This window comes from Fomitopsis serialis (assembly GCF_022376445.1).
Source record: "Fomitopsis serialis strain Sig1Antser10 chromosome Unknown B0H18scaffold_23, whole genome shotgun sequence".
Taxonomy (NCBI): Eukaryota; Fungi; Basidiomycota; class Agaricomycetes; order Polyporales; family Fomitopsidaceae; genus Fomitopsis; species Fomitopsis serialis.
This window is the reverse complement of record NW_025954983.1, coordinates 222,417-247,828: the sequence shown is the minus strand read 5'-3', so window position 1 is coordinate 247,828 and position 25,412 is coordinate 222,417. Positions and strand designations below refer to the sequence as shown.

Here is a 25,412-nt window from a genome sequence, read left to right as displayed (position 1 = left end):
CAGGAGGACGGGAAGAGAAACCGGAAGCTGCATGACTGGGCCTGCCTGAGGGGGATGGACTGTGACCTGACAGGGACGGAGAGGACAGGGAAAGAGAGGACAGCCGTAGAAAGGAAAGCACAGCTGAAGGCCCGGCCTTGGGAAGAGGATGAAGAGAAGAAGAGGGGAACCAGAGCAGCATAGCGGACGCTGGAGTATATAAGTCGCCTGGCCTGCGCCTTGTCGAGGGGCCTTCGTGGGCTTCGAAAGCGACCGCGGCCACCTCCGTTGCCAGGCCGCCTCCCCACACGCGATTGGCCACCCCCGCAGACGCCCGCCGACGTCCCCGCCGCCCAATCAGCGCACCGCCGGGCCCCACCCAACGCGCCCTCCCATTCGCTCCCGACCGCCTCGCATATTAATAGCACGCGTGCAGAAGCCCTCGCCTGCCTCGCGTCGCCACTGCTGGCTTCCATCATCGCACAAACCTACACAAATGGGCACCATGATGTCGTACTGATGTCGTGTTCATCATCCCAGAAGGGTGATAATAAGTCTCTAGCTGGGCAGCTTGAGGAAACCTGCACACGACGGACCGCAGCGGTATAAGTTCTTTGATCTGACATAACCCAGGAATGCCGCATAGAAGATTTCAGGTGAAGTAGCGCACATGTAGCAGCGAGAGATGAGTCCACACAAGTTCGAGATTGGGTTAAGCAGATCCTGGTACTCAAGCAGATGAATGTCGTCCCAGAGTCGTCCCCACACGCTCCTCCCGAATCCTCGGTATCTTTGCGCGAGTAACGCGGTCACGTGACCGTGACCGGACGCGTCAGACCATTGCTCCAAAGTACGTGCTACTTACGCGTGCACTCTCCTCGCGAGACGTAGGATGGTTCCAATTCTCTCGACATCCCCTCACAATCAAGTGAACCAGTGTGGCTTGCACCTGAATACCTTCCGACAGTGCATCAGCCTTTCCTACTGCAGGGTGGCCCGGGTTTGCAAAGCGCTAACTTGCCGTCTCAAGACATGATATGGTAGACACTTGAAAGGTATAATGATCCAAAACTTAGCATGGCACTCTTTGTAATTATTTGATCCCAACGTGTAACTGTGCAACACCTCTAGAACAGCTGTGGCCACCCTTGCTACACTGCTGCCGCCCTACCAATGTCTTGTATCAGGTACGACGCACGATGTCAACGTCGAGTGAGGAAACAAGGCCCCGTCAAGAGTATCCGATGTTGGCGGAGCGTCCGACTCTGAGTGATACCATGCGAATACACTTGCATGATGAGTCGATTGAGTCGTATGGAGGAATCAGTGGGGCTCCCGTTCACGGAACCACATCAGTCTGTTTAGATGGTACAGCACCCGAATCCACCCGCGCCTTTCTCAGTGCCTCTCCAAGCGCGCCGTCCGATATTTCTGCTGTCAGGACTGCCAGTGGCACTCAAGGCTGGCAGGTGCATCATGATGAGTAGATGACCAAGGTCGCCGGGCCATCTTCGCACTCACGCCACCAAGTCAAACAGAGAATCTGAGATTGCGATCTCATCGCGGTACTTAACCTGCCCCTGCAAGGTCAGAGCGCTTTCACTCGGCTTGCACTCTTCTTCCACACCGTGCCTTCCCCCCTTCCCAGAAGATCGCTCGTGCGAAGCCGCTTGGTCCTACCAGTGCATGAGAAGCGGCCAAAAAAGCGCAGTCTCCAACCTTGCTAGTGACCTAGTCAGGCGGCAGGTATCACTGCCCCCGGCCGTTTATAGTTTCGTGGTGCGCGCAGGAACGGTGTTTCTCTGGCCCTGTGAGTATGAGCAAAAAGACTTGTTATTGGGGTGAGAGTAACATCCTTTCCGTTTCAGACAGTCTCCCTAGCCTGGCCTTACCTATTCAGACCAGAGACTCCGGTCCCCCGCCTCGCCTCCCGGCGCACCGTCATCGTCTCTGCCAAACCTCGGCATACCTTTACGTGTCGGCATAAACCGGACATAAACTACAGAAAGCACCATCAACGCAGGTATAGTACATCATACACCGTCTAACACGCAACAGGACCCGCGCAATACAGACCGCAAAAATAATATAGAAACATGTATGGTTCAACCCTCGCCGAGGTTGGGCTCCCCGTCATTGTCCGGCTCGCCCTCCGCGTCCTGATCATCGTTGTTCCCAGTGTAGTCCTCGTCCTTCTCATCCTCGTCCACATCCATCACGTCCGCCCCGTCGTACTCCGCCGCGTGGCTTCCGTCAACAGTGGACAATACAGGTGGCACACCGCCAGGGGATGCTTTGTTCATGCCGCCGGCGGTCGGCGTGACCACCACGGTGTCTTCGCTGGGCACGCTATGGCGACTCGTCACCCCGGTGAGCGGACTGTTCGCACTCTCGTCTTGCATCTCCACGTCAGGCTCGCCCTTATCCTCCTCACCGCCGTGAGGCTCATCGAGCATCTTGCTGTCGCTGGTGGGCTTCCTCGGCGAGCGTCGCGTCTTGGTAGGCGAGGCCGACGCCATCCTCGCGTTCGTATCCGTGTTCCGCCTGGTGGGCTTGCGCTGACTGCGTGGCAGAGCAGGAGACTGAGCAGGGTCCTCCGTCACCCCACGACGGGAGTTCTTACGGGACGGCGCCGGCGTCCTGGCCACTTCTGGCTCCGGAGGTGGCGGTGATTCGATCCGCCTGCGCTTGCGTGGCGATATGGACCGCGCAGACGACGCCGCCCGCACGTCAGGCTCCGTCGTCGCGCGGGAGCGCAGGGGCCGCTTCCCCGTCTCGTCATGATCGTCCTGGGAGACGCGTCGCGCGCTGTTCCCAGCCTTCACGGGCGACACGCTCCCCGTCACACGCACGGATGCTCGGCGAGCGGCCGCAGGACGCGACTTACGCACGGAAGGCGACTCGTCCCGGCCTCGCTGACGCGCGTCCTCTGTCGATTTGGGATCGGGCTGCCCACGCCTACGTAGAGACCGGTCAGACATCTGTAGGTCCCGCGTTAACTGCCGTGCAAGCAATTCGTCCTGCTCGAGTTGCAGTTGCTCATCCGTTTGGATCTCCTCTGGCTGCGGATCTGGCGCCAGCGCCGGTGCTGAAGCCGACGCGAACTCTGGTGCTGCAATCGGTAGCGTGTCGTTGGGAGCCGAGTTGGGAGCCACGCCGGCATCGGAAGCACCGTTCATCCCAGGACGTCCCGTAGAGGCTTCATGAGATGGACTGGATGCGACCACCACGTCGTCATCAAACAGGTCAAACGGCGACACAGAAGGAAATGCGCTAGAGTCCGCTACGGCTCCAGGCGTGGCCGTCTCGACCACTGCTGCCACGGCATCGGAGACTGTCATGGCCTGCGCACCCATCGCTCGTGCCGTCTCCGAGTTCGCGGACGCCAACTGCTCCGACTTGCGCGTCCTCGACACGATGAACGGGCTCCACTTCAGCTTTTCGGGCTTCAGCGTGACATAGTTCTTCGCCTCCATGCTCGCCAGGTAACGTTCGACCTCTTCCATGTTCCAGCGGATCTCGTACTTGTTCGGAATGATGAACGGCCCTTTGACCTTCTCGTCGTCGTGCGTCTCCCTGCGCTGCAAGTGCTTCCTCGCGATGCCGTTCTTCCTGCCCTTCGGGAACTTGATGGCCTGCCCAGGCATCGGCTTCGCTCGATTCGCTGGGTCGTCGATCCTGATCATCTTGAGATGGACGAGTGTGTTGCAGATGTCTTCGATCGTCATCGCGGTGGCGGCACTGATGTCTGCATGTCACTCAGTATGACGTCAAAACTCAGAGGATCGAGACACGTACCTTCAAGGCGAGGATTGGGCAAGGCCGTACGAAAGTACCTATGCAAAGCGAAGGTCCAGTACTTCCTGTAACTGATCGCCCCCAAAGGCGACAAGGGTTTCTCCGGGGACCCAGGCCGTTGCTCCTTTCGCGACAACAGGTAACCTACAAATATGTCAGCACGTCCATCAGCATCTGCGAACAAACCGATCTTACTGAAATCGATCAGAAGCTGACCCCACCCTCGTCTCTGTCGAACCGGGAGCGTCATGATACAACTGACGTTATAATCCTTCGGACTGCGCTTCTCCTTGCTAAAGTACCCTACGAAGCGTGCGCCGACGTCGTCGAACTCGGCGATTACATAGAATAGGAACGGCTCCACGTCGTAGAATAAGGATTTGTGATCCAGGAACATCTTTGACAGCAAACATAAGTTCTGGCAGTAGATTTGTTCTTGCGCCCATCGACCTCGAAGATGGAGATCGGGCCGTCACGGTAGATCTCGTCTCCTGGCGGGAACCGCATCTTGCATTTCATCTATATCATCGTGGTTCAACGTTTGGAAGTCAATGATGACGAGTTCCTTATCTTACCAGATGCCGATTCGCTAGAAACTTGCTCCTCATGTACTTCAAACAAAATTCGCAATACCACAGCCTGCCGTCGGAGATGTTCGCATACTCTTCTGGAAACGGAGCGTCGAACCAAGTGTCGATGTCGTGGTCACCAAACCGTATCCTGCGTATTCGCAAGCCATCCGAGGACTTCTGGGCCTGAGGCCCCGGGGTTGAGCGCGCAGGAGACTCCGAACGTTCTGACAAAGGTACTGTAACTGTGGCTTGACGAGTCGAGCGCAAGGGTCGCGAAGACGGTCCCGCGCCCGGTGTCTCTGGAGCCTCCAGCGGAGCCGGAGGCGGCTTCGGGTTCAGTCGCTCCTAAGAGTAACATCAAACAACAGTCGGATTGGACGAGTAGAAAAAACACACTTCCACGACAACACGGCTTTTCTCGAAGCGCTGCTTGTCCAGCCCAATGATCGTCATCTCGGTCATGTCGCGGTCCTCCGGGCTGAGGATGTCGTCGAACATCCCCTTGGGCCCGTCGCTGGAGTCGTCTTCGCGTGCCTTGCCCTTGTCTCGGAAGGGCAGCCGGATCCGCAGGCCGGTCCCGGACTTCTGCGTGGGGGAGGACGGCTGTGCAGGAGTGGCCAGTCGAACGCGCGGACGCTTGTGAGACCGGGTCGACGGCGTGGCTTCGTCGTCGGGGTCGTCATGCATGGGTGTTTTTCCTTTAGGACGCTGCTTCTTCTTACTCTTCTGTCTTGACGCGGCCGGGGTCGCCTCCCCATTTGCATCGGCCTCAGACTCATCCGTCGCGCCGGCTGTGTCATGTCCACGACCATCTGTAAGACGAGACGAGGACGCGACTGAAGACGAGCGGTATGCCGCGATATGTTCTGGCGGGAGCTTGGTTGGATGCTCGAGGAGGGGTGCAGGATAGGGGGCGAAAGGAGTGTTGGCCGCTGGTGGGACCTTGGTGGGGTAGTGTACATCAGGTTGCGGAGGGAACTGTGCTTCCTGCGCGAGGGCGCCCTCGCACAGCGGACAGTACCACGACCCCGGAGGAGCTTCCTCCAGCGGTGGTTGCAGACAGTCCATATGCCAGCCTAGGAGAATGAGTTTGTTATGTACGGCGTCTAATAAGACACTTGTGTACATACCTCGGTCGCATCGTTCGCACAGGACCATCTTGTTCTGAAACACCACCTTGAGGATGCGTTAATAATGGAGGGTGGCTGGGTACTTACCTCTCGTTCTTTCTTCTGACAGATCTCACACCTCTTGCAACTGTGACACACCCAAGCGTACGAATGCATCGTTTCGGCGATGTCTGAGAGATTTATGCAGCTCGGATGCGCTTATATGCGACGAGATGAGTACGAAGCATCCAGCTGAAACGTTAGGTGGGAGACTCACCGCTCCGGCCGCATTCCGTGCAACTGACCATGCGTTCAGCCTGTCCCTGTCCGTTCCTCGAGTCGTCTCCCTGGCAGAACCCGCACTCCTCCTCGCGCTTTGGCTGGCGCTTTTTCTTCGGTGGTTTCGCTGCAAGCGGTGGCGTTGGCTCCTCGATGGGCAAGTATGAGGGGCTCGGCTGTGGCGCGAACGGGTCTCCCTGCGGGGCCTGCGAGTACTGTCGAAACTGAGCAATCTTCGGCTGAGGCGCGACTACTCGAGGTGTGACGACCTGCATCTGGACCGTCAGCGACCTCTTTGACTCTCATGCAGACCGACCGCGGAGCGCGACGCGACGCGTTCGCGCACAACCGCGTCGGTGACCACGCTCAGACCTTCATGACGACTCACCTCTCCATTCTCTCTTTCTCCACCCTCAAGCAGCGCCGGGTCGACTGGGATTGCGTTCAGAGCAGGATCAATGGGGATGTCGTCGCCGCCGTTATTGGAGGTGGGATTTTGATGGTGCTGCTCCGGCTGGAACGGCGAGGCTGCCGCGTATTCCTCCCCGCTCATCGCAGCAAAGACTCTCCTCGCCTCAGGAGGCTGCTAAGGGTGCAGAGACAAGGAAAGACGTCGCCGTCGTCGTGCCCGGCGGTGAGCTAGATCCAGATTATTTGGGCCTTGTTTGGCGCTGTGGAACTGTTCCCTTTTTGGCAGTCTCTGTGAACGACGAAGCGCGCAACGACTCATTCGGATGTTCGGGATGCTGTATTCGCGCTAGCTACGCTGACTGCGCTACGAGAATTCGTATCTAGGCATCGGATGGGGGAGATATGACTGGCTCTGCGCGAGAGCGAACGACCTCACGCGCTCTGGAGCCGGCCGCTGTAGCGTTCACGTGCCGGGATCGACACTCGGGAATGACCGCGGCGGCCAGTTGGGCGCCGTGCATTGCCCAACCTCTCCCAGCAACAGAGCACAGCGAAGCGGGAGGTATGCTGGGACGGTATGCTCGGAGAGCGGTGCGCCAGCGGGGCCTGCAGGCCAGGGAACGGGTGGCTCAGCTGGGGGAGGGCGGAACATGCTACGCCGAGGCGCCCATGTTGGGCAAACACAGCGCGGCCACTCGAGTGCGCTTCCCCTGCGCCGCCCTGGCCAGCGGTGGTGTCTCCCCGCCGCGCGCAAGCTGCAGGACGCGCAGAGGCGCATCTAGCAGCCCGCTGGGCCCGCTGGGGGCAGCGAGGGCAGCTGGTCGCGACAGAGGGGCGATTTCGTAAGAGTGGCTGAAGGCGTGGCTCAGCCAAACAACAAATAAGGCTCCGTGGGCCAGCGTCTCCTGCTCAGTTGCACTCGTCGTCCTGGGTGTATCAGCCCGATAAACTGCCTCCCCTCGCTCTCTAACTCCTACCACCACGTCGTCCACAACTACCCTCACTGCTATGCAGACCGCTGTGCACGCCATGGCACCGCAGCTGCTCCAGTATTCCCACCTCAATCGCCCACTGAACGGCAATTCCACCGGCATGCCCACGCCTCCCACAACGCGCAAGCGCAAGCGGGCTCCTCACCAGTACACCGTCAGCTACAGCGAGGTCCAGGAGGTCGACAGTGCCGGCAAGGTCCGCGATGTCATCGTCATCGACGACACTCCCCCACCCACGACGGCGTCCCCGTCCACAACACACATGTTCTCGGCATCGTATCAGCCCCCGCTGTACTCCGCTCCCATCCGCACACGGGCTCGCGCAGCCCAGGAGGCACAGGCGGTGTCGACGAGCGTTTCCTCAGTCACGCTCACAGGGCCTGCCGCGAAGAAGCGGAGGCGGGACATCGCTGATGATGCTGGCACCGTCGCGAAGAAGCCCGCCACAGGTCATCTGCAGCAGCTCGTTGCGAACAAGTCCATTGCGAGTGGTAGTGGTGCTACTGTCGATGAGGTATGTCCCATCTTCGGCCGAGACGACGCAGTTGTGCTGATTAGCTCTGGCAGGCGTCGAAAGAGGTCTCTTGCGACGACAAGGAAGGCCACTACATCGTCGTGCCCGACGACATAATACACCGTCGTTGTACGCGATTTTCTGTTACTTATTGCGCGATGTGGCTGACTTCTTTCTCAGATCGCACTGTACGGCTGCTTGGCCAAGGGACTTTCGGCAAGGTGGTCGAGGCAGTCGACACTGAAACGAATAAGAAAGTAGCTATCAAGATCATCCGAGCCGTCCCAAAGTACCGTGACGCAAGTAAGATGGAAGTGCGAGTCCTCCAGAAGCTAAAGGAGCGAGATCCGAGAAATGTCAAGTGAGTATTCCCAACCGTGAATCGCGATCAGCTATTCAAGCGCACCACGTAACAGCAAATGTATCCATCTTATACAGTGGTTCGACCATCGTAACCATATATGTCTCGTCTCGGAGCTACTGGGGATGTGTGTCTACGACTTCCTCAAGGAAAACGAATTCGCACCGTTCCCTCGCCAACACATACAATCATTCGCGAAGCAGCTCCTCGGCAGTGTAGCATGTACGTGATTTCGCACTGTATAGCAAGTTCTCATTCTGATCATGTCTCCACAGTTCTTCACGACCTTCACCTCATCCACACCGATCTCAAGCCGGAGAATATCTTATTGGTTAACAACGATTATCGGATTGCTCAGATCCCTATACCGGGCAGAGGAGTATGTCCTGATTTTATGTGGCGTCATTCGCTGTACTGACATCGTGCCAGCGTAATGCTGCAGCAACAAGAACAAAGAGGATACTGAAGTCTACGGATATCCGTCTAATCGATTTCGGTTCAGCGACGTTCGAAGACGAGTATCATTCGAACGTCGTGTCGACTCGACACTATCGTGCACCCGAGATTATTCTTGGTAAGCGCACCTCAACATTCTCGTCGACCATTGGGTTAACGTTGTTGTCGTAGGTCTTGGTTGGTCATTTCCATGCGACGTCTTCTCTTTGGGATGCATTCTGGTGGAGTTCTACACCGGGATGGCCCTCTTTCAGACCCACGATAATCTCGAGCATCTCGCCATGATGGAGCAGGTGATGGGGAAGATGCCAGACCGCTTCGCAAGGCAAGGTGCTCGGTCGAAGCCAGAGTTCTTTAAGGAGGGCAAGCTCGACTGGCCCAAACCGAAGGTCTCGCGGCAGAGCAAGAAGGACGTGCGTGCTTGCCGGAGCTTACAGGTTAGTACCAAGGGTGCTGTTCTTCGTGACAATATGCTGATTGGCCTCCCTAAGCAGGAGATCATCCCGCCGAAAGACGGCATCAACGTACACTTCCTCGATCTCGTCAAGAGGTTGCTGACTTTCGACCCTGCGCTCCGGATATCTGTACGGGACGCGCTCGCCCACCCGTATTTCGCGCTGACGGTCCCAAACGAACAATGAACATGCCTATGCTATTTCCTCCTCATTAGGTATGGTCACGGACAGGCGGTGCCACGTCCCTCACTCTATAGGAGTACTTAATGCTGTGTGGTTCCGTTGCTGTTCGCCTCGTCTCGTCTTGTTTCGTCTAGCGCTTTCGGAGGTCTCCCGCATGTACAACCATATGCAACCATACGCATCTCCCTTCCTCCGACATCTTGACCCTCTGCATTGTGATGCTGTCCCTCCCATCTCATCCCCGTAGCATTATCCCTCGCGCTCATCCATGCCATTCATCACAATGCATTAGTAATGTCGTGTATCTATCGCGAGATCCCTCTCCCCATCCTGCCATTTCGTCATTCCTCCACGTACTACTCTGTCTCCTACTTTTAACATATTCATACTGAATTTATAGATGCAGCGCTCTTCCCCCTGTATTTGTGTCGGGTATGGGGTATGGACCAGGGTTGGCATTGGTTCGTGCCATGTATTGTATGTCGAACGTACAATGTTACAGTAAGTCTCTCGTGTAGACTATCATCCATATGCATAACTGCTGTGCTCGTCGCCTACAGAAGGTTCAAGGGTGCGTGCGACTGGCCGCAGTGACGCGGCCCGCGGGGTGGCGGTGAACAGCCCCCCGGCGGGCCTCGTCCTCGAATCGAGGGTGCGCGGTAGCAATACTGGCGGACCGTGCCGTCTCTACTCCGGCTCTGACGCAATGGTCTCAACGCATCGATGTCGTGCTACTCTTGGGATGTCCCTAATGACCTATGTTGGGCAAGCTCGCGGTAACGATAGGACATAATGCTGGCGAGGATCTACGCACAACTAGTGGTCGTCGATCTCACGCGCACGGCCTGCGTCGCTACACATTTATGCGACATGCATGAACTAAGTACGTATGACGTGAGTGTTCCCAGCCCGAACGTGCGTGCTGCATGACCGAATTCATACAGGACAATGGCGTATAGCATGATAGTACTATAGCCGAGGAGGCGATATGCATACCACGGGGCGTAACCTCCCAAGCCACGTCTGCATCAGGAGGGGGCATGCGTCAAGCGGCTGCCCGTGAAGATTGTTCAAGCTTGACGAACAGGATGAAGACACATTGAAACTGCACCGTTGCCTTGGACAGTGCTGACACGGCCTACAGACGTCGCTTCCGGGATTCTCGCATGGTTGCACAGGACGCCTTCCGAGTCTCTCGGAGCCTCGGATGGAGAACAAGTCGTCTCCGAAGGTGAGCCTTAGATGTGACGCCGTCGAGAATGGCATCGCTAACGTTTCGCTATGCATTTTTCCTGCAGTAGATCTCGGCCATTGAGGGCGATTCTCATGGCACCCGACGAGTGTCTTAGTGATCCTGTTCAATAATAGCCATCATGATCGTCGGGGATAGCGAAGTACGACTTGGAGGCTCGGACGCAGGGACGGCGCCAAAGCCACGACACGTTCAGTCACGGCACGTGTGCGTGACCATTCTTGACGCCAACCACGACTCGGACCCGGGCGAGGCTCGGTAACTTGCGAGTACAAGGCAAATATTCAGACATTTCGGCATTCCTGCTGGTATGTAGGTGAGGCAGGGATGTCACTTTTCCGATGGAATGCACTCATTACACAAACCAATTCGCGCAGGTTCGCACTCGTGGAACACCGGGGGCACCAGGTCGCGATCTCGGATTGCCGGTGTCAGACCAGACATGTCAACCGATGACGCGAGGCTACGCTGCTTGTTATGATGCTTGATAGTGTTACACAGGCTTGGCTGGCATTCTTACACCTTCCAGTGAGGTACGATGATGAAACTGGTATGCATCTGGATTCCCTCATTATAGATACGACGACCGACATAGCATCTGCAGCAGTGGACATCCCGGCTAAGTACGCAGCGACATGAGAATCCTACAATGCGAGGTCGAAGCGTGATGAGCCGGCAACTCAATCTCGTAGGTACAAGGGAACATACCATGTCGCTTCACTGTAGCATCGGGCTTACTTGCTCTTCGGGGGCTCGGCGCAGCCGCACGCCGGCCAGGAGCAGGACCCGCCGTTCTTCTCGACGTTAGCGCACTTCACGGTGTCCTACAGAGGAGTGTCAGTGTTGTGTACGTCGTCGCTTGCCTTGCCTGTTACTCACAGACATGATGTTCGAGTGTAGGTGTGTAGTAGTCGAGGACTGCTGGCGATCTACCACATCGGACCCACCTTATATGCAGCAGCCGGGCGGTACTTTCCCGTCAGCTGTCTAGCCGTACTCCGCAAGACTGGCGACTGTGAGCCAAATTTGGCGCTGAGATTCTAATGTCAAGTATTCTATTGGCGTACGTGGGTCCCAATCACAATTGCAAGTTCTGTCATGTTGTTCTCGATCCAGGCATCTCTCCAGGACTGCGGTACTTCTGACCAATACCCAATCAACCATTTCGGCTGATGAAGGCCGCTGTTGCTCCTCTCGGAGCTTCTTGTTCCCGAACTTGCACTTCAACGTTCTCGGACCTCACACTGTATCACCTGCCGTACAGCGACAGTGGGTCTCGGGCCCCTTTATCTGATAGTGCTCACCTCGGACAGTGGTAGTTGTTGTCGGACGGCTCATCTTGACGGATTGCCGGTCGGCCATTCTTCCCAGCTGACAGAATGTGATTCCACGCAGACTAACCCATACGTGGCGAGTACACCAACCAGTCTCTTCGTCCGCATTTCTCTTATAAGGGCGCTTTTCTGACAGGCGCTGTGAAAGAACATACCAACACGGCAGATTTGTCGTCGTTGAAGGGATGCATATGATGCAGAACGCACGCTTGTCGGACAATGTTCTCCGTCGCTTCAGAGGATGCAGAGGGCCTTACAGAAACTTCCCGCATCCGAGAGGAGCTGATCGGTCGTATTCGTCACCGAGGTTGGGTTCTCAACATCGCTTACGCGTTTGTAGCGCCGGTTGATGGATGCTTTGAATGGCTATTGAGTAGGTTCCGAGTTGCTGTTCTTTGCAGATAAACCGGGAAAGCAACTCAATATCCTATAGGACAGAGGGTAACTTAGAATCACTGCTTGCTTCTCTCGGACCGGGCAAGAAACAGGAAAATCCGTGTATTTTCGCTGTACTACATGACGACTCCTCGTACAAGACCACACACAATCAACCCGACCATAGCTGCCTATCCAAAGAACGTCATAAGTACCATGTCTCCACTGCATGCACAGAAGCAAGCCTACCTACGCTATGGTGCGGTAGAGGACATGAGTGCGATCACTTGCTCTTCGGGGCTCAGCGCAGCCGCATGCCGGCCAGGAGCAGGTCCCGCCGTTCTTCTCAACGTTAGCGCACTTGACGGTGTCCTACGATATCTGGTAAGTATCCTGTGCAGTGCAAGTCGTCGGGTGTGCTACTCACAGACATGATGATAGCGGATGTAGATTGTAGTCGGTGACTGGAGTCCAGCAATTCTCAGTAGCGACTCTTTATACAAGGACACAAGCCGGGCTCCGAGCCGGGCGTCACCAAATGCACGGGCGACCATTCGCCCCTTCGTCCAGGCGCGGCTGTTCCCCAACCATGCTATGCAACTGGCGTTATCATCGCTGCTCTATTGGCCAGCACGTTGCACAGGTGTCTCCGCGCTGTGGGGTCGCAATTCAACGCGACGGAGTTGTACCGTTGGAAGTGATGGCGCTACCTGGTACGGGCAGACCTCTGTCAAATTGTTCCTTGCGGGCGTAGCTGATCTGAGCACTTGTAGAACAACACCTACTATTCAAGAGGTGATACCGACTGGACGGCCTGTCCAGACCAGGGGGGTTGGCTCTAGGCCTGACAAAGAATACAAACCATCCGTTGTCGGTGGGAATGCGAGAGAAGGTCAGGTACTCACATCTTCGTAGATGGAGAAGGTTACGTTCCGTGGGCAATACTCTCACGGAATGCATCGAACTCGTGGACAAACGGGAGGTGTAGAATCACGTTCCCCTTGGTCGTCGACGGAGGTTGACCAAAGACATTGTTTCCATTGGGTACCATGCGAGGTGGGTCCTCCTGACATCCCCGCGCAGTCGACGCCCATCAAATCCGCAGATCACAATTGTCTTCTGCAAGCACAACCCGGCGTTGTACATCTTCTTGCGCGCCCGATGCTGACTGCTCCAGCTACACGACTTGCTCAACGTAGTAGGTGTCCACCGATCCACACCGCGCTCCTCTCCATGCGCCAATGTCATTGTCAGCTATCGATCATGCGCGCGAGGTACCATCGCCTGTAGAACTTGCCTCCTAGTGCGCAGCTGCGATCGATGGTCAGGTTAGCGTCGACGGCCGACGTCACCACCCCCCGACGCGGAGGCATACAACATCCCCAGGAGCGTCGAACAATACGGCTATGCGTCGGTCCGGAGGTGAGAGGTGCTGATCGTGACTGATAGTAGCGTCCAATTATCCCAAATAAATTCGGAGCGGTGTGTGAAGGCGATGTTGAGCGACAAGGTGCCTCCCTGTTAGTCAGTCCAATGGCCGATGTGGTGAGGTGCTTACCTGCGGCACGCGGGTTCGGGCACGGTGTAGGGAATAGCGTTGGCGACATACCTGATCGCTGCGATTGGGAAGATAAATGGAGCCCAATAACTGACTTGGCGTTGCGCGTGCTACGCGATAGCATCCGATGAGGACCCAATCCTCGCTATAAAAGAGCGTCGAGGGGACCGTCGCATCCCCAGTCTTCGACTACTATCACATCCTCGAACACAATGTCTGTGAGTACTACCCATTCGTGCGATAGAAGCGTTCAACCACTGACTGGATGCTCCGTGCGTAGGACACCGTAAAGTGCGCTACTACCGAGAAGAACGGCGGCTCCTGCGCGTGGCCGACGTGCGGCTGCGCTGAGCCCCCGAAGAGCAAGTAAAGTGCTCGAGTCTGCTCGCATTCGTGCACCTCGGTTCAGAAGGTAATGTCGTTCCCCTTCATTGAGCCTCACCGCACTGTCTTGACGGCTTGTTTCATGCAGCTGCGCGTCTCAAGCCAGGACACCTGTACATTTACTCAGAGCGTCGGCCATGACTAGCCGGAGTATACTGTCATGTAAATTTAATTGTAGCATATTCATGCATTGGTTTGAATTGTCTGTGAGATGATATGAGACACGAAGGTGAACACTGTCTGTGGCACCGTATCGGATATGTGGCGGGAAGCTATTCCGTATGTACTACGTTGTCCACTGGCAGCGGCCGAAGGAGAACTACACTACTATGTAGCACGAGAACGCGTTAGTAGGAACGCGTACGCGGCCAATGTCACAGTGCACGTGAGCGTGACCGACGCGTATAAGCGTCGTTGCAACTCCTGCCACAAGTACTTAGCAGACGTCCAGGCCAGCTTTCACCGTCATCTTGTTTTGGCATTCACTCAACTTACATGTTTGACGCGAGGCTCGAGCTAAGGCATTTTGGAAACGATTGCACTTGACAGAAACCCAATGCTTCGATTCTATTCCTTGGTCAAGTCAGAGTCACCTGCATTCGATGAAGTACGTGACGGTGCTGATTCTATGATCTTGAAGACGGATGTGACTATTGTGCAGTACTGAGAGGTGATGTTCACCACGACGACCTCTCGCCAGTCTTATGCGAGCTCCGGCCCTTGGTCCTCCTTCTCCGCCTTTGAATACGCGTTCGGCTTGCCCTTGTATTTCGGCATGGTTCTGAATGGGACGGAGAGCGACGTTCAGCAGCGTAGAACAAACGGCGTAAGTGTTTGGCGTACCCTTCCTCCTCTTCCATTTCCTGCAGCAGCTCGCTTTCGCCCTTGTGACCAGACATTTGGGTACACCGTCGGGGACGTCCATGACACTGATCATCGTGTTCAGCATACCGTTCAGAATTGTACAAAGGAGGGGATCGTCTTACCGCTGACCGTAGAAGATGTGCGCAGTGGGCTGGAAGTCCAGTGGATGTTGCCCGTCCTTGAAGCGAAACGACGCCGGGTACGCGAGCACGGTGTTGCGGCCCTCGTCAAATATGGTGATCGGCAGACGTTGCATGACACTTTGCAGGGCACACTATGCTCAGCAGTCTGTCCTCTGTGGAGAAGAAGTGCAGCGCTTTTCCTTCGTTGCGAACCATCCTGGCGGAAGTCTGTCCGCGGGCACGGGTGAGTGCACGGTTGCATCCGAGTAGGTGATATATGACCTTGGGGAAAATCACCGCCCATTGGAATGGTGCTCCGTGCAAACGCTGGCATTGCCGACAGTGGCAGTGCTTTGCGTCAAGCGGGTCACCGTGGATTCAAACGCGACATGGCCGCACCAGCACTGCTGCACAGCGATCCAATTCGTTGAACGGTCAATAGCATGAGAGGGGGCGACCTACGATAGTATTTCGCCTTGAACAGGCCGCCTTCGCTCTTCCACTCGTATGGTGGCTTGCGCATGTAGTCTTGCTCGTATGTACCGCCCTTCATGCTTGGCAGCTCACCACGCCATCCAGTATCGGGGATCCCACGCGTCTCGTGCGTCGGATGGTCTTCGGGCGGGGGATGGGGTATGTGGGACTGCGTCCCTTGCGCACGGTGCCTCGGGGTGCGCGTTGGGCTGACGTGACCGTTAGCAGACATAAGGCGCGTATTGTTGGTTTGTGCAACGACTTGTCGGTTAATACTCGCGAATAAGTGCAATTGCGAGACTCGTTGCCGCGCAAGAGACCGCCGTACTGCTAGCGGGGAGCGTGCGGGCGGTGGCGGAAGCATTTGCGTACTGCAGCACGCAGGCTGGCCTCATATGCAAGACCCGCCGGCGTCGGTGGCGGGGTGCGCCAGACCCCATGATGTCACCATGACGCGTCGCGGTCACGTGCTACCGCGTCGTAGCTGCTTTCCTGTCAATGAGGATCCCAAATGAGGACGGTCACGATGTTGCTGCTTATCTGCGTTCCTTCTCTCACTGCTACCCCATCTTTGTCGTCAGGCGTAGCTCTGTGTACACTCATACTGCGGCGACAAGCTGATTCAGAGACGTTATCCAGGCGAACTTCTGATCAAATCCTCACTGATATAATACTGCACAAATGCCATCCTTCTCGAGTTACTCCCAACGGCTGCAGTGTCCTATGGCCTACAATCAGGTATGCTCTACCTTCATGATGAGCGACAGTAGGTAATGCGTTCGAAGCTCTGGCTGTCATTTTTGTCCCGCAGGCAAACGAGAAATTCTACGATCTCGGCGGAGCGCTTGGATTCGTTACGAGTACCTTCACTTCGCTGTATTACCCATCTATGAAGGCGAAGTACTGGGATAGATTCCAAATGCACAGCTTCCCTCTTTATCAGCTTGCCCCCCAGGCAACTCTTGCTGAGTGCTGCCATAGTCGTCTGAGTACGCGGCTCGGTACATTTCTTGTCACTGTGAGTGACAGGCACTACCTCGCAGTCGATAGCCGCTGAACTTATCGAACCTGGCAGAGGGCGCTAAAAGCAGGGGTGACTCAAGGTTCGACGAAATTAAATACCAGCCGGCAAAGTTCACAGCTTTCGGATGGCTCAGGTACCGAACTCATAAGCCTCGTGTAATGGTCTTTCGGACTGACGTACGAATGTCTCCGCTCCCATAGCTACGTGGTTTTCGTCGTCGGCTTGCCAGTGTATCTGGTACGTCGATTCAGACAGCAGATGGCGGGTAGACATGAGGCTCTCTGACACGATTATGTTTGCAAGGTCAACACGTTACCCGCCTCCGCACATCCGCCACTCGCCCGTTTGATTATTTCTCACTTGCTTTGTTTGCCGGTTCCTGGCTATTTGAGATCAGTGGGTGCTTCGCCATCCTACAGGACCCTTCGAAGTGTCGAAGTGAATGAGACTGACCCGAATTCGCAGTCGCCGACAGGCAGAAGACCACCTGGCGCCGTGCCAGAGACAAAAAGGAGCATAACGAGAAATTCATTACCAATGGCTTATGGAGCATAGCCGCCACCCGAAGTACGTGTCATCTCCCTGCGACACTATGGTCTTATAAACGGCGCCCTGCTTCTCAGCTACGTAGGCGAGGTGGGCCTGTGGACTGGCATTTGGTTACTCTCTGTCCACTCGCTGTGCACGCCCTCGTTCCGCGCGCTTCATGGCTGCTCGCCGGCGCGAGTCCACTATTGACGTGGTTTCTGCTGCGCAACGTGTCGGGGGTGCCGCCACTGGAGGTGAGTGCTTCCATAGGACCCGTCATAGCTAATATCCGCGAACCTGACTGCGTTATGGTTGTTCACAGAAGGCAGGAAACTTGAAATTCGGCAACGACCCGAGGTGGCAGGAATACAAACGGTGTGTGGTACTTTGACATCTGGCCGTTACATCTTTGTCCCTGGAGCCTTTCCCAGACATTCAGATTGCCGCACCGATAGTCTGCAACCATCGTACATGTGTCAAATTTCCGAGCATGGCGCCCGACGATTCCGCTCGTCACGCCCCACGAGCATACCCGGTATCCTGTCACGTTGGGCTCTGCACAGCGGCTTCGGCCACGACGTGTTGTCAGTCGCGTCTTCTGAACCTCATATGGGTTAATTGCTGTCCCTTGTGGGCTGCTATGTCTTCACGTTCTGGTGTGCCTTCGCAGACACTCCCTCGGAACCTCTGTGGACTCCTCTTCCCAGCGTGCGAGTATTGGCTCGCTAGTCGACAGACTACTTCTAGCCTACCCACACAATCTGCAGACTCGCCCACTCTCCGACTATGCTTGGTGTCGGAAGGCGTCGTCATTCTGCGCGTTCCCTCGCTTGCATCGTGAGAGTTACGTATGCGCTTCCGCAACTTCGTTTGCAAGTCCTACTGACCAGGAGGGCGAGAGCTTCAAGATGCTGACGTGTTCTCACGCAGGACTGTTCCCGTCTTCTGGCCTTGGGGCCCGCGCGGCTGATGCTGAGAGCCGCAATACGCCCGGCACGCGCCCATTTTACTGCCATAGCCATGAACCAGAACCACGCTGCGGACAGTAAATTTTGGCGCGCTTTCGAAGTATTTGATAGTTCTGCATGTATCCTGTCACCCCAGTTGTGCGCAAATGTGTATGGTAGAGTCATGTAGGGATCCGATATCCTGACCGAAGTTCCCCTTCTTGTGTAGCCTAATTGCATCCGCTCATCGCGGTAGCGCCGACGTACGTGCGGCACTAATCGACAGTGAGATTACTCCGAGTCGGGGACTCGTCCCTGGTTGGTTATTGTATTCAAGGCTGCATCCGAGTCGGATATGCGCGTGATTGTGTGCATGACAAGGACCCAGAGCGCTATTGAAAGTGTACAAACGTACGAGGTCTTTTGAATTCGATTCGGGCGTGCATGTTGCCGAACAACCAGGACGGCATAGTAACTAGACAATACCACTTCGACACCGGAGCAAACAGCGTGAAAAGTGACCACTTCAGCGTAAAATTGCAGGAATGGCTAGGTCCTTTGGGTGCTTGGCTAGTACCGCGCGTACTCAATCACGAAAGTAGTTTGCATACAGCCCAGAGCGAACACACTTGCGTATCATAGGATCCTCTCCAAAGACTCCGGCTACTCAGCAAAAAAACAAAATGGACGTTGAGGGGCTTGAACCCTCGACCTCATGCAATATTCACACAATGTGTGCAAAGCATGCGCGCTACCACTGTGCTAAACGCCCTTAATGATCCCCGTTTTTACTGCATTATGATGTTTTGGCATTGTTCGCCCATTGCCGGACAAATCTATGACGGGTGCGGAGGAACGAATGAGCATCTCGATCAAACACGTAATGGGACGATGAAGATGCTGGTTCTCTGGAAAAGGAGAAGAAACAAGAGTTACGTTAGGGCTGTAGATGACGGGAAGCGCCGAGGGGTATTCTAGCTCTTGTGATTGATTGCTGGCCCAGGCCGACGCCTCTTCCATGCAGGCGTAATTAGAAATCTCCCTCTCCGTCCTGCCGCACCTTACCGGCATCTTAAAGCTCCTATCCAACTTACCGCCGAATTCCTGCCCTCTATGACCCACCTGCCTGTTCATATATCTCATTACAGCTCCCATAAAGCGGCGGCCTGAACTTCCCGAGGTTTGCAACTTGCATCGTCTCACTCGAGCTCGCGACTGACGCTACGTATAACGCAGCGTCATGGCGTCCCAACTGGCCGAGAATCACCAGAGGAGCTGGCCGCCATGAATGATTTCCGCACCAACATATGGTCCGTGTTTCAGCCATTATACGAGGACAAGTGGGATCAAGGTGCGCACTGCTATGTTTCCGTATGTCACGCTCTGACATTGTTGGCCGCCCGCTGAACGCTGAACACCAGCTAGGTGGGATGCCGCTGTAGGTACGCACCTGCTCGCACCCCCGCGCGTCGGCGTCTTGACGCTAGCTCCCCGAAGCGCGGTTCAGGGCAACGCACAACCCCGCAGTCGTGGACCGCTTTATGAAAAAGGCACGGCTGCCAACATGGGAAGCCCTTGAGGAGCAGATGAAGAAGGGTCCACCTGCGTTCCTGCGCCCTGGCTGGCGAAGCCCCCTCCTCGGCAAGAGGGTGGACCTGTCATGGCTCGATTCGGACGCATTTGAGTGCATACGACCGACCAAGGACGGGTGGAGAAACAAGAAGGTAGTCGTGATTGAATTCTGGGCATCGTGAGTCTCGTCGCTTATCTCTTCGGCAGAACGTCAGATAACTAACCGCAATATATCCTTCTCAGGTGGTGCCGGGTACGTGCGGCACCCCCGCTTCCATGTCAATTCTCAATTGGTGTCCCATCTTCTTCAGCCTTGTCATGTGGTCTGCGGCGTACTCTCGAGAATTAACGCGACCAAACCGGACGTCAAGGTCATCACCTTCAATCACGAAGGCATCTTCAACAAAACGGCGATTGTCGGTCCATCGTCAAGAACTTCATCGATAGCCGGAGTGACATGGACTACCCGATATACATCGACTCGCATCGCGTCGCCGTGCAAGGTATTGGTGCTCTGCTGACTAGCCTCTTGAGATGTCAGCTAAGACGCGTTCCATAGGATTGTTCGAGCCAGGCCAAAACCTATCGATCCGCTAGGTTAGCTCTTCATTCCCGTCCAATACAGTTTCTGAAGACTGACTATTGGCGATAGTGTTCATCATCACCACCAAAGACCAAATAGTGCATTGGGTTGGCAATCCGGAGGAGATGGCCGCTCCGCTTGAAAAGGCCCTGAGTTCTCCGTGAGCTTCGTAGGCCCTTTCCGGGGGCATCCACATGCTGATCCCACGGCGCGGTGTACGCGACCTCTGGAACACAAAAAAACGCCCACAGTATAGATCTGTATAAAATAGCTTGCTTTTTAGCTCTGTTAGTATCTGCACGTTGTCGTTCTGCGCGTACCCATCCTCTGGTCATTCTCGAGCCGATACGACGCCATTGTGTTGTGATACCGCAGTAAGTCAGTATCGTTCCATGCCGTACCGGTGACTGCTGAACGTTACGGCTTCTGAAGAGGCATGACATATTGCTCGGCACTTGTTCCACGGAGGTCCCTGATCGCTTCGTACAGCCCGATCTGATCAGTCGGAACAGTACCTGAGCGTCCCGTCTTCATGTGCGCTCGACCCGCCCCTATGGAACCGCATTCCGTGATCGAGCCAAACGGACATCCAAGTCGAAGCCTTCTCCGCAGGTGAGAGAGCTCTGGTTCAAATGGACACGTACGGTAGCATGTTGAGAGCTAACCCTGCTGTCAAGTCCACCAGACAGGCGGCTATCCCACAGAAGTACTAGGCTGCCTTGCAGCATGTGGTCAGCGTGTCCAACTGCGGGCAGGGCACATCTGGGCAGCAGTAAGCCAGCTTCGGGTTCGCTGTTGCCACTGCGTGAGATTGGCCAAGCGATAGCATGGGCATTCGATCATGCTGTTCCAGGCTGTTCCCCCGGTTTGCGCGTGTACCCGTACAAGATGTATCGACAGGCACACAGGCGTACCTGATCAGCCGGGTCATCTTTAGGTTACAATTCGTTGCCCCAGTTGAGATGGTAGGGCGACTGACTAGGTCTATGAGGTCTTCTCGATGTAGGTGCGTACTGGATGGGCATATATCGTACCCAATCAGTCAGCGTCCTGTAGACGGGATCATCGACGCTGTGAGCGCTGAGCCGGTGAGCGCATACCTGAGACTGGCCTGAGACTCCCGTGTCCAAAGAGCCCGATCCACGGGTCCGGTCGTATCTTGTTCTCCCACGTACCCGTACAGAGACGTCATCGCCCTCCGGACAGAGGGACCACCCGACGACCTGTCGGAGGCCTGGTGGTCTGATGAGCGTTTGAGTGCCCCAAAGGGCCAAGCAGGGCTGTTGTGGCTAACATAGTTACTGCGGTCAGCTTGAAGTTGATCCTAAGGGCGTTTTAATCCGTGCTGACCCACGCTGACGCATGTTCATCATTTTGAGAAGGACGCCTGCACATGACATGTTCGAGAGTCCTAGGGCTGATAGTTCGATTGCGGAACCCACATTCCTAGCATGTTGAGCGCGCTTCGTGACACAGACTATAGGCGATAAAAACGTACTGGTACTCGGCGAGATAATTCTTGCAATGTTACTGAGTCCTCAGTGGACGCCGCCGACGATGGCACCCGAAGACTGAATTGCACAGGTGTAGAACCAGAGACCGGCTCGTGTCGCGTGTACCATTACATCAAATATGGAGTAGAAGTCATGAGCGTGGCGCGTATATACGGCATGCGTACCGTAAGTATAAGGTCCACTTCCTACACCATTGCGTATTGCAGAGGCCGGCTTGCTAGACCCATAATCCACGTGGTCTCTCGCTGCAAACGTCTGGCATGAATTTGATGGCTGTTACAGAAAGACCGACCTTGACCACATATGAGTCGGGGTTCCCGACCTTCCTCAAAGCTTCATACATTCGCACCTAGGAACTAAGTGAGGCGAGCTCCCGCCGCGTCTCGCGCGTACAGTTCATCGTAATGACGGGAGGGTCGGTGGGTGGAAGGTGTGCGCATACGAGTCGGGGCCGAGGTGAGTGGTGCTGCTGCACTGGTGCAATGGTTCCGTCGACACCGGGGAAGCACGTCGACGCGCGTCGCGCCACGTGAGCGTTCCTTCAGGGAATCTCCTCAACGGGCCCAAAGTTTGGCCAATGTTTCTAGATAAACCCAAATAAACACGTCTTCGCCTTGTGATATGTCCTGTAGTATCTGTAGAAGATCGCAAAGAACTAACTTTCATAACGTTCAGGATGGCGTCGAGGCATATGCTACGAATTTGTTTGCTTTCAATTGGCGTGTCCCATCGAACGCCGCCGCCGGCTGTGGTGCCAATGGAACAAGTAGCTCCAGGCTGTCTGGCCCGACAGTCAAACATCGTCCAAGTCCTTTGAAACTCATCCCACCATCCATGTGCAAGGAAGGATGTTGCACGTATGTACTTCACTTGGACTACTACTGAACCGTCCTCCGATATAATCGGACATCACGGACCGACGGTCGAGTGACGTAAGTATGTAAAGACCTTCAGTAGCGCTCTCAGGCTCTCAGCCTCGTGCAATTAGCAGCGTCATACAGCAGTACGGTCACATTGAGAAGCTGAAGTTCACTCTCACAATATCCCAGTGGTATACGTATCCTCACAAGGTACGCATAGACAAGCCTGGTTGAACCGTTTCTAGGCTCTGACCGCCTTGACGGTGAGCTTCCACCAGACGGTCATCCAACGTCGTGACGACATCATGCCTAGACCAGCTCAAGAGGACATCATAGACCTAACATACGACAGCGAGCCAGAAAATGCTGGACATCCGGCGGCCGCGGGCCCACGTCACAATGAGGTCCGAATTCCACCGCTCAGCGCAGGAGCGCGCCAGCAGCTGTATACGGCCATAGAGACGTGCCCCGAGGACAAACTGCGGGACGTTCTAGCGAACATGGTGGCAGACGACGCCGTCTCGGCGCATGCACTGTTCGAGAACCTGGTTGCCGAGGACCGCCTCGCTCGGCCACGCGCTGCGCAGGGACACGCTGGAGGGGCACCGGAAATGATCTCCCGATGGGCGACCTGCTTGCGCTGCGGCGAAGACTTCGACGTGGCCGAAGAACGGGAAGAGGATGAATGCATGTATCATCCTGGTACGCCTATACGTTGATTTGGCTGTTCAGCCCGCTGTTGACCGACACCCACCGTAGGTGAACTAGAGTCGACGAGGAGGGGTTTCCGGACCATGACGAGGATGTGCACGGTCCTATGGACACTCCAGAGAACAGGGAGTCCTTCCCGGAAAGTTTCTTCTGGTCTTGTTGTAAAGAGGACGGCCGGTCGCATGGTTGCACCGAAGGGACGCACGTCCCTGAGATGCCAGTCTCAAAGAAGAGGCGAACGAGATACTAGCACAACGCTTCCTTCATGTTGTCGTATCCGGATGCTCCATTGTCATTTGTTAACAGTGCCGAAGAATGGAGACGAGGCCTCACAAGCGAACATCCGAGTTGGTATACCTCCAGGCAGCAGCTATTGTCGTCATACACGGAAAACACATAGCGACGAGCATTCGCAGCCAATAATGATAACATCCGCAGCGAGGCACACTTCTGATTACAGCTACACACGAGCTACATACGATCTTGGTTCCTGTACAATAGTACTACAACAAAGTCCCTGTTTTCCATATGAAGATACAACGGCCAGTTGGCCAGAAGAACTATAGCAGGATGCGAAGCCGCCATGGGCGTCCACGCCCTGTGAGAGAACAAAAGCGGGGAAGCATGTATCCGTGTAGGGTGATTGCAGTCATGCACTGTTCCGCGAGGCCGGGGCTCGGCGGAGCATGGGGTCGCCGTTGTCATCGAAGTCCAGGTCGCCGTCCTCCGTAAATCGAAAGCTTGCCCACCCATCCATCCTACGCCGCGCAATCGACCATCTCCCAATCCTCCGGTGGGACGACGACCCACGGCTGCCCAACGTCCTCCGTCATGATAGTGTCACCATCCCCCTCGCGCTGAGACGCGACTATCCGCTCAGGTCGTTCGTCGCCATCTGCAGCGAGCGCTCGAGTTCCCGATTCGCCGTGTACATCGACAGCGCTAACCGCGGCCCATGTAGAGTATCTTTCGACCCTCGGGCGACATGCGCATGCGGGTTGTAATGGCCACACGGTAAAGGTCGGCTCTGGCTTGGAGCGTGGGAAGCATGTGCGAGGCGGCGCTGTGGACGGCTTGGCCGCGAGAGGCGACGGACGGCGGAAGCTGGGCATGACGATGGAGACGGACGTAGGAACCGGTGTAGGAGAGGTGGATGGCTGAGCTACGGTGGGCGTCGAGCGCTGTGAAGTTTTCTTGTGGCCACGCTCGTCTCTATGTCGCGGATTGCGGACGTGGGCCCGTTGGGGACTCGCTCCGAGCGCGAAGACGAAGAAGGCGAAGCGCTGCTGGTGCGGCCGTATAGGGTTGTGGTTACGGCAGCCTGCATGTCTTCCAAAGACAGGTAGGAGCCGGTACGCTGAAGGCCTGTACGGGCAGCTTTGCGGGGCGGTGGCGAGGAGAAAGACATGGTGCGTTTACGGCTAACAGGCTGGGTCGAGGGGGTGGGTGTCGCGGCGAGGGTCGAAGAGAAGGCCATCGACGACGGAGGGGGTTTAAGTGATGTCCCGGGTGATGGTGGGACGGAGGGCAGTGATGGAACGGAAGACAAGACAGCTCGGGGAAGGTCCCCAGCGGATATGAGTCCGTCGCAAAATGAAAATCACGTGCGAAATTGCCAAAGATGGGCCGCGCGGGCAGAGCCACTCATCGGACTTGCGGGCGCTCCGCGCTCCCCCGCAGCGCCTCGACGCCGCTCGTCCGCCTCGCTGCAGCCACGCCGCCCTTGCTCCGACCCGGACACAATGCTGCTCGATACAATCCTATCCTCAGACTCGGCCGCACGGGCCACGCCGCGCTGCCCGGTCGGCTTATCTGCAGCGTGAGCTTGGAACCTGTTGCATGGGAGTCATCAAGTGATTGGAGGTAGGTGTCAGTTGATGTTCAGCGTCGGGCTATGATGCCAACAAGACGTGAGGGCAGCTGAGACTCGTACTGTTGATATTCATTGATTCTCCCAGAGCGAGTCAACTGATCTTGAGCAGTCTGACACTCTTTCCGTTCACCCGGCCCAAGCTAGAGGAGCACTGCTTTATCGGGGCATCGCCACCGAGTCCTGGTACACGCCTTTGCGCAGTTGAACGTCATCGAGTGGCAAATTCTGGGAAAGGGACATCGAGGCTATCCAGCAACGGTCAGACAGCCAGCCAACTTGTCGAGTTGGGGTCAGAGCGAACGAGACGGTCAAAGATAGTTCCAGACTC

General features: G+C 55.9%; 9 protein-coding genes and 1 non-coding gene across 10 annotated transcripts; 5 read left to right on the top strand and 5 right to left on the bottom strand.

Annotated features, from left to right (window-relative positions):
* Positions 1-1,592: 1,592 nt before the first annotated feature.
* B0H18DRAFT_1156648 (uncharacterized protein) lies at positions 1,593-6,465 on the bottom strand. The gene is made up of 11 exons (XM_048035777.1): positions 6,126-6,465; positions 5,736-6,006; positions 5,567-5,649; positions 5,480-5,525; positions 4,746-5,425; positions 4,353-4,694; positions 4,228-4,296; positions 4,040-4,195; positions 3,964-4,006; positions 3,778-3,921; positions 1,593-3,727 (listed from the first exon to the last, which is right to left on the bottom strand). Exons 1-11 carry the CDS (start codon positions 6,288-6,290, stop codon positions 2,085-2,087), a joined length of 3,642 nt encoding a protein of 1,213 aa, XP_047894900.1. The 5' UTR covers positions 6,291-6,465; the 3' UTR covers positions 1,593-2,084.
* A 775-nt stretch (positions 6,466-7,240) lies between these two features.
* On the top strand, positions 7,241-9,112 carry B0H18DRAFT_1084412 (kinase-like domain-containing protein; the record flags this gene model as incomplete). Its single annotated transcript, XM_048031787.1, has 8 exons — positions 7,241-7,654; positions 7,708-7,783; positions 7,835-8,015; positions 8,071-8,237; positions 8,291-8,394; positions 8,445-8,589; positions 8,643-8,908; positions 8,966-9,112. 8 exons carry the CDS (start codon positions 7,241-7,243, stop codon positions 9,110-9,112), a joined length of 1,500 nt encoding a protein of 499 aa, XP_047894899.1.
* Positions 9,113-12,545: 3,433 nt separating this feature from the next.
* On the top strand, positions 12,546-13,177 carry B0H18DRAFT_245406 (uncharacterized protein). The gene is made up of 2 exons (XM_048037262.1): positions 12,546-13,126; positions 13,176-13,177. The coding sequence occupies exon 1, from the start codon at positions 12,665-12,667 to the stop codon at positions 12,983-12,985; it is 321 nt and encodes a 106-aa protein (XP_047894898.1). The 5' UTR covers positions 12,546-12,664; the 3' UTR covers positions 12,986-13,126; positions 13,176-13,177.
* On the bottom strand, positions 12,580-13,996 carry B0H18DRAFT_1000074 (uncharacterized protein). The gene is made up of 7 exons (XM_048028199.1): positions 13,909-13,996; positions 13,743-13,846; positions 13,652-13,722; positions 13,349-13,512; positions 13,240-13,259; positions 12,960-13,136; positions 12,580-12,783 (listed from the first exon to the last, which is right to left on the bottom strand). Exons 2-6 carry the CDS (start codon positions 13,750-13,752, stop codon positions 13,018-13,020), a joined length of 384 nt encoding a protein of 127 aa, XP_047894897.1. The 5' UTR covers positions 13,753-13,846; positions 13,909-13,996; the 3' UTR covers positions 12,580-12,783; positions 12,960-13,017.
* Positions 13,997-14,463: 467 nt separating this feature from the next.
* B0H18DRAFT_1000064 (uncharacterized protein) lies at positions 14,464-15,874 on the bottom strand. The gene is made up of 6 exons (XM_048028198.1): positions 15,432-15,874; positions 15,370-15,405; positions 15,212-15,349; positions 15,152-15,169; positions 14,999-15,099; positions 14,464-14,793 (listed from the first exon to the last, which is right to left on the bottom strand). Exons 1-6 carry the CDS (start codon positions 15,834-15,836, stop codon positions 14,715-14,717), a joined length of 777 nt encoding a protein of 258 aa, XP_047894896.1. The 5' UTR covers positions 15,837-15,874; the 3' UTR covers positions 14,464-14,714.
* Positions 15,875-16,170: 296 nt separating this feature from the next.
* On the top strand, positions 16,171-18,271 carry B0H18DRAFT_1000059 (uncharacterized protein; the record flags this gene model as incomplete). Its single annotated transcript, XM_048028197.1, has 12 exons — positions 16,171-16,210; positions 16,258-16,372; positions 16,416-16,441; positions 16,463-16,490; positions 16,564-16,629; positions 16,697-16,737; positions 16,800-16,892; positions 16,962-17,067; positions 17,120-17,188; positions 17,224-17,278; positions 17,347-17,399; positions 17,955-18,271. Coding segments are annotated over 12 exons (732 nt in total), but the record flags the coding sequence as incomplete, so codon positions are not given.
* A 384-nt stretch (positions 18,272-18,655) lies between these two features.
* On the bottom strand, positions 18,656-18,743 carry B0H18DRAFT_t76. Its single transcript has one exon. It is a non-coding gene; the product is annotated as a tRNA-Ala (tRNA).
* A 512-nt stretch (positions 18,744-19,255) lies between these two features.
* Positions 19,256-20,290, top strand: B0H18DRAFT_1084408 (uncharacterized protein; the record flags this gene model as incomplete). The annotated part of the gene is made up of 7 exons (XM_048031786.1): positions 19,256-19,322; positions 19,393-19,413; positions 19,469-19,721; positions 19,787-19,858; positions 19,887-19,970; positions 19,991-20,052; positions 20,196-20,290. 7 exons carry the CDS (start codon positions 19,256-19,258, stop codon positions 20,288-20,290), a joined length of 654 nt encoding a protein of 217 aa, XP_047894894.1.
* A 2,515-nt stretch (positions 20,291-22,805) lies between these two features.
* B0H18DRAFT_874744 (uncharacterized protein) lies at positions 22,806-23,461 on the top strand (the record flags this gene model as incomplete). The annotated part of the gene is made up of 2 exons (XM_048040369.1): positions 22,806-23,214; positions 23,271-23,461. 2 exons carry the CDS (start codon positions 22,806-22,808, stop codon positions 23,459-23,461), a joined length of 600 nt encoding a protein of 199 aa, XP_047894893.1.
* Positions 23,462-23,969: 508 nt separating this feature from the next.
* On the bottom strand, positions 23,970-24,619 carry B0H18DRAFT_1117855 (uncharacterized protein; the record flags this gene model as incomplete). The annotated part of the gene is made up of 3 exons (XM_048033666.1): positions 23,970-24,106; positions 24,159-24,373; positions 24,444-24,619. 3 exons carry the CDS (start codon positions 24,617-24,619, stop codon positions 23,970-23,972), a joined length of 528 nt encoding a protein of 175 aa, XP_047894892.1.
* Positions 24,620-25,412: the final 793 nt, after the last annotated feature.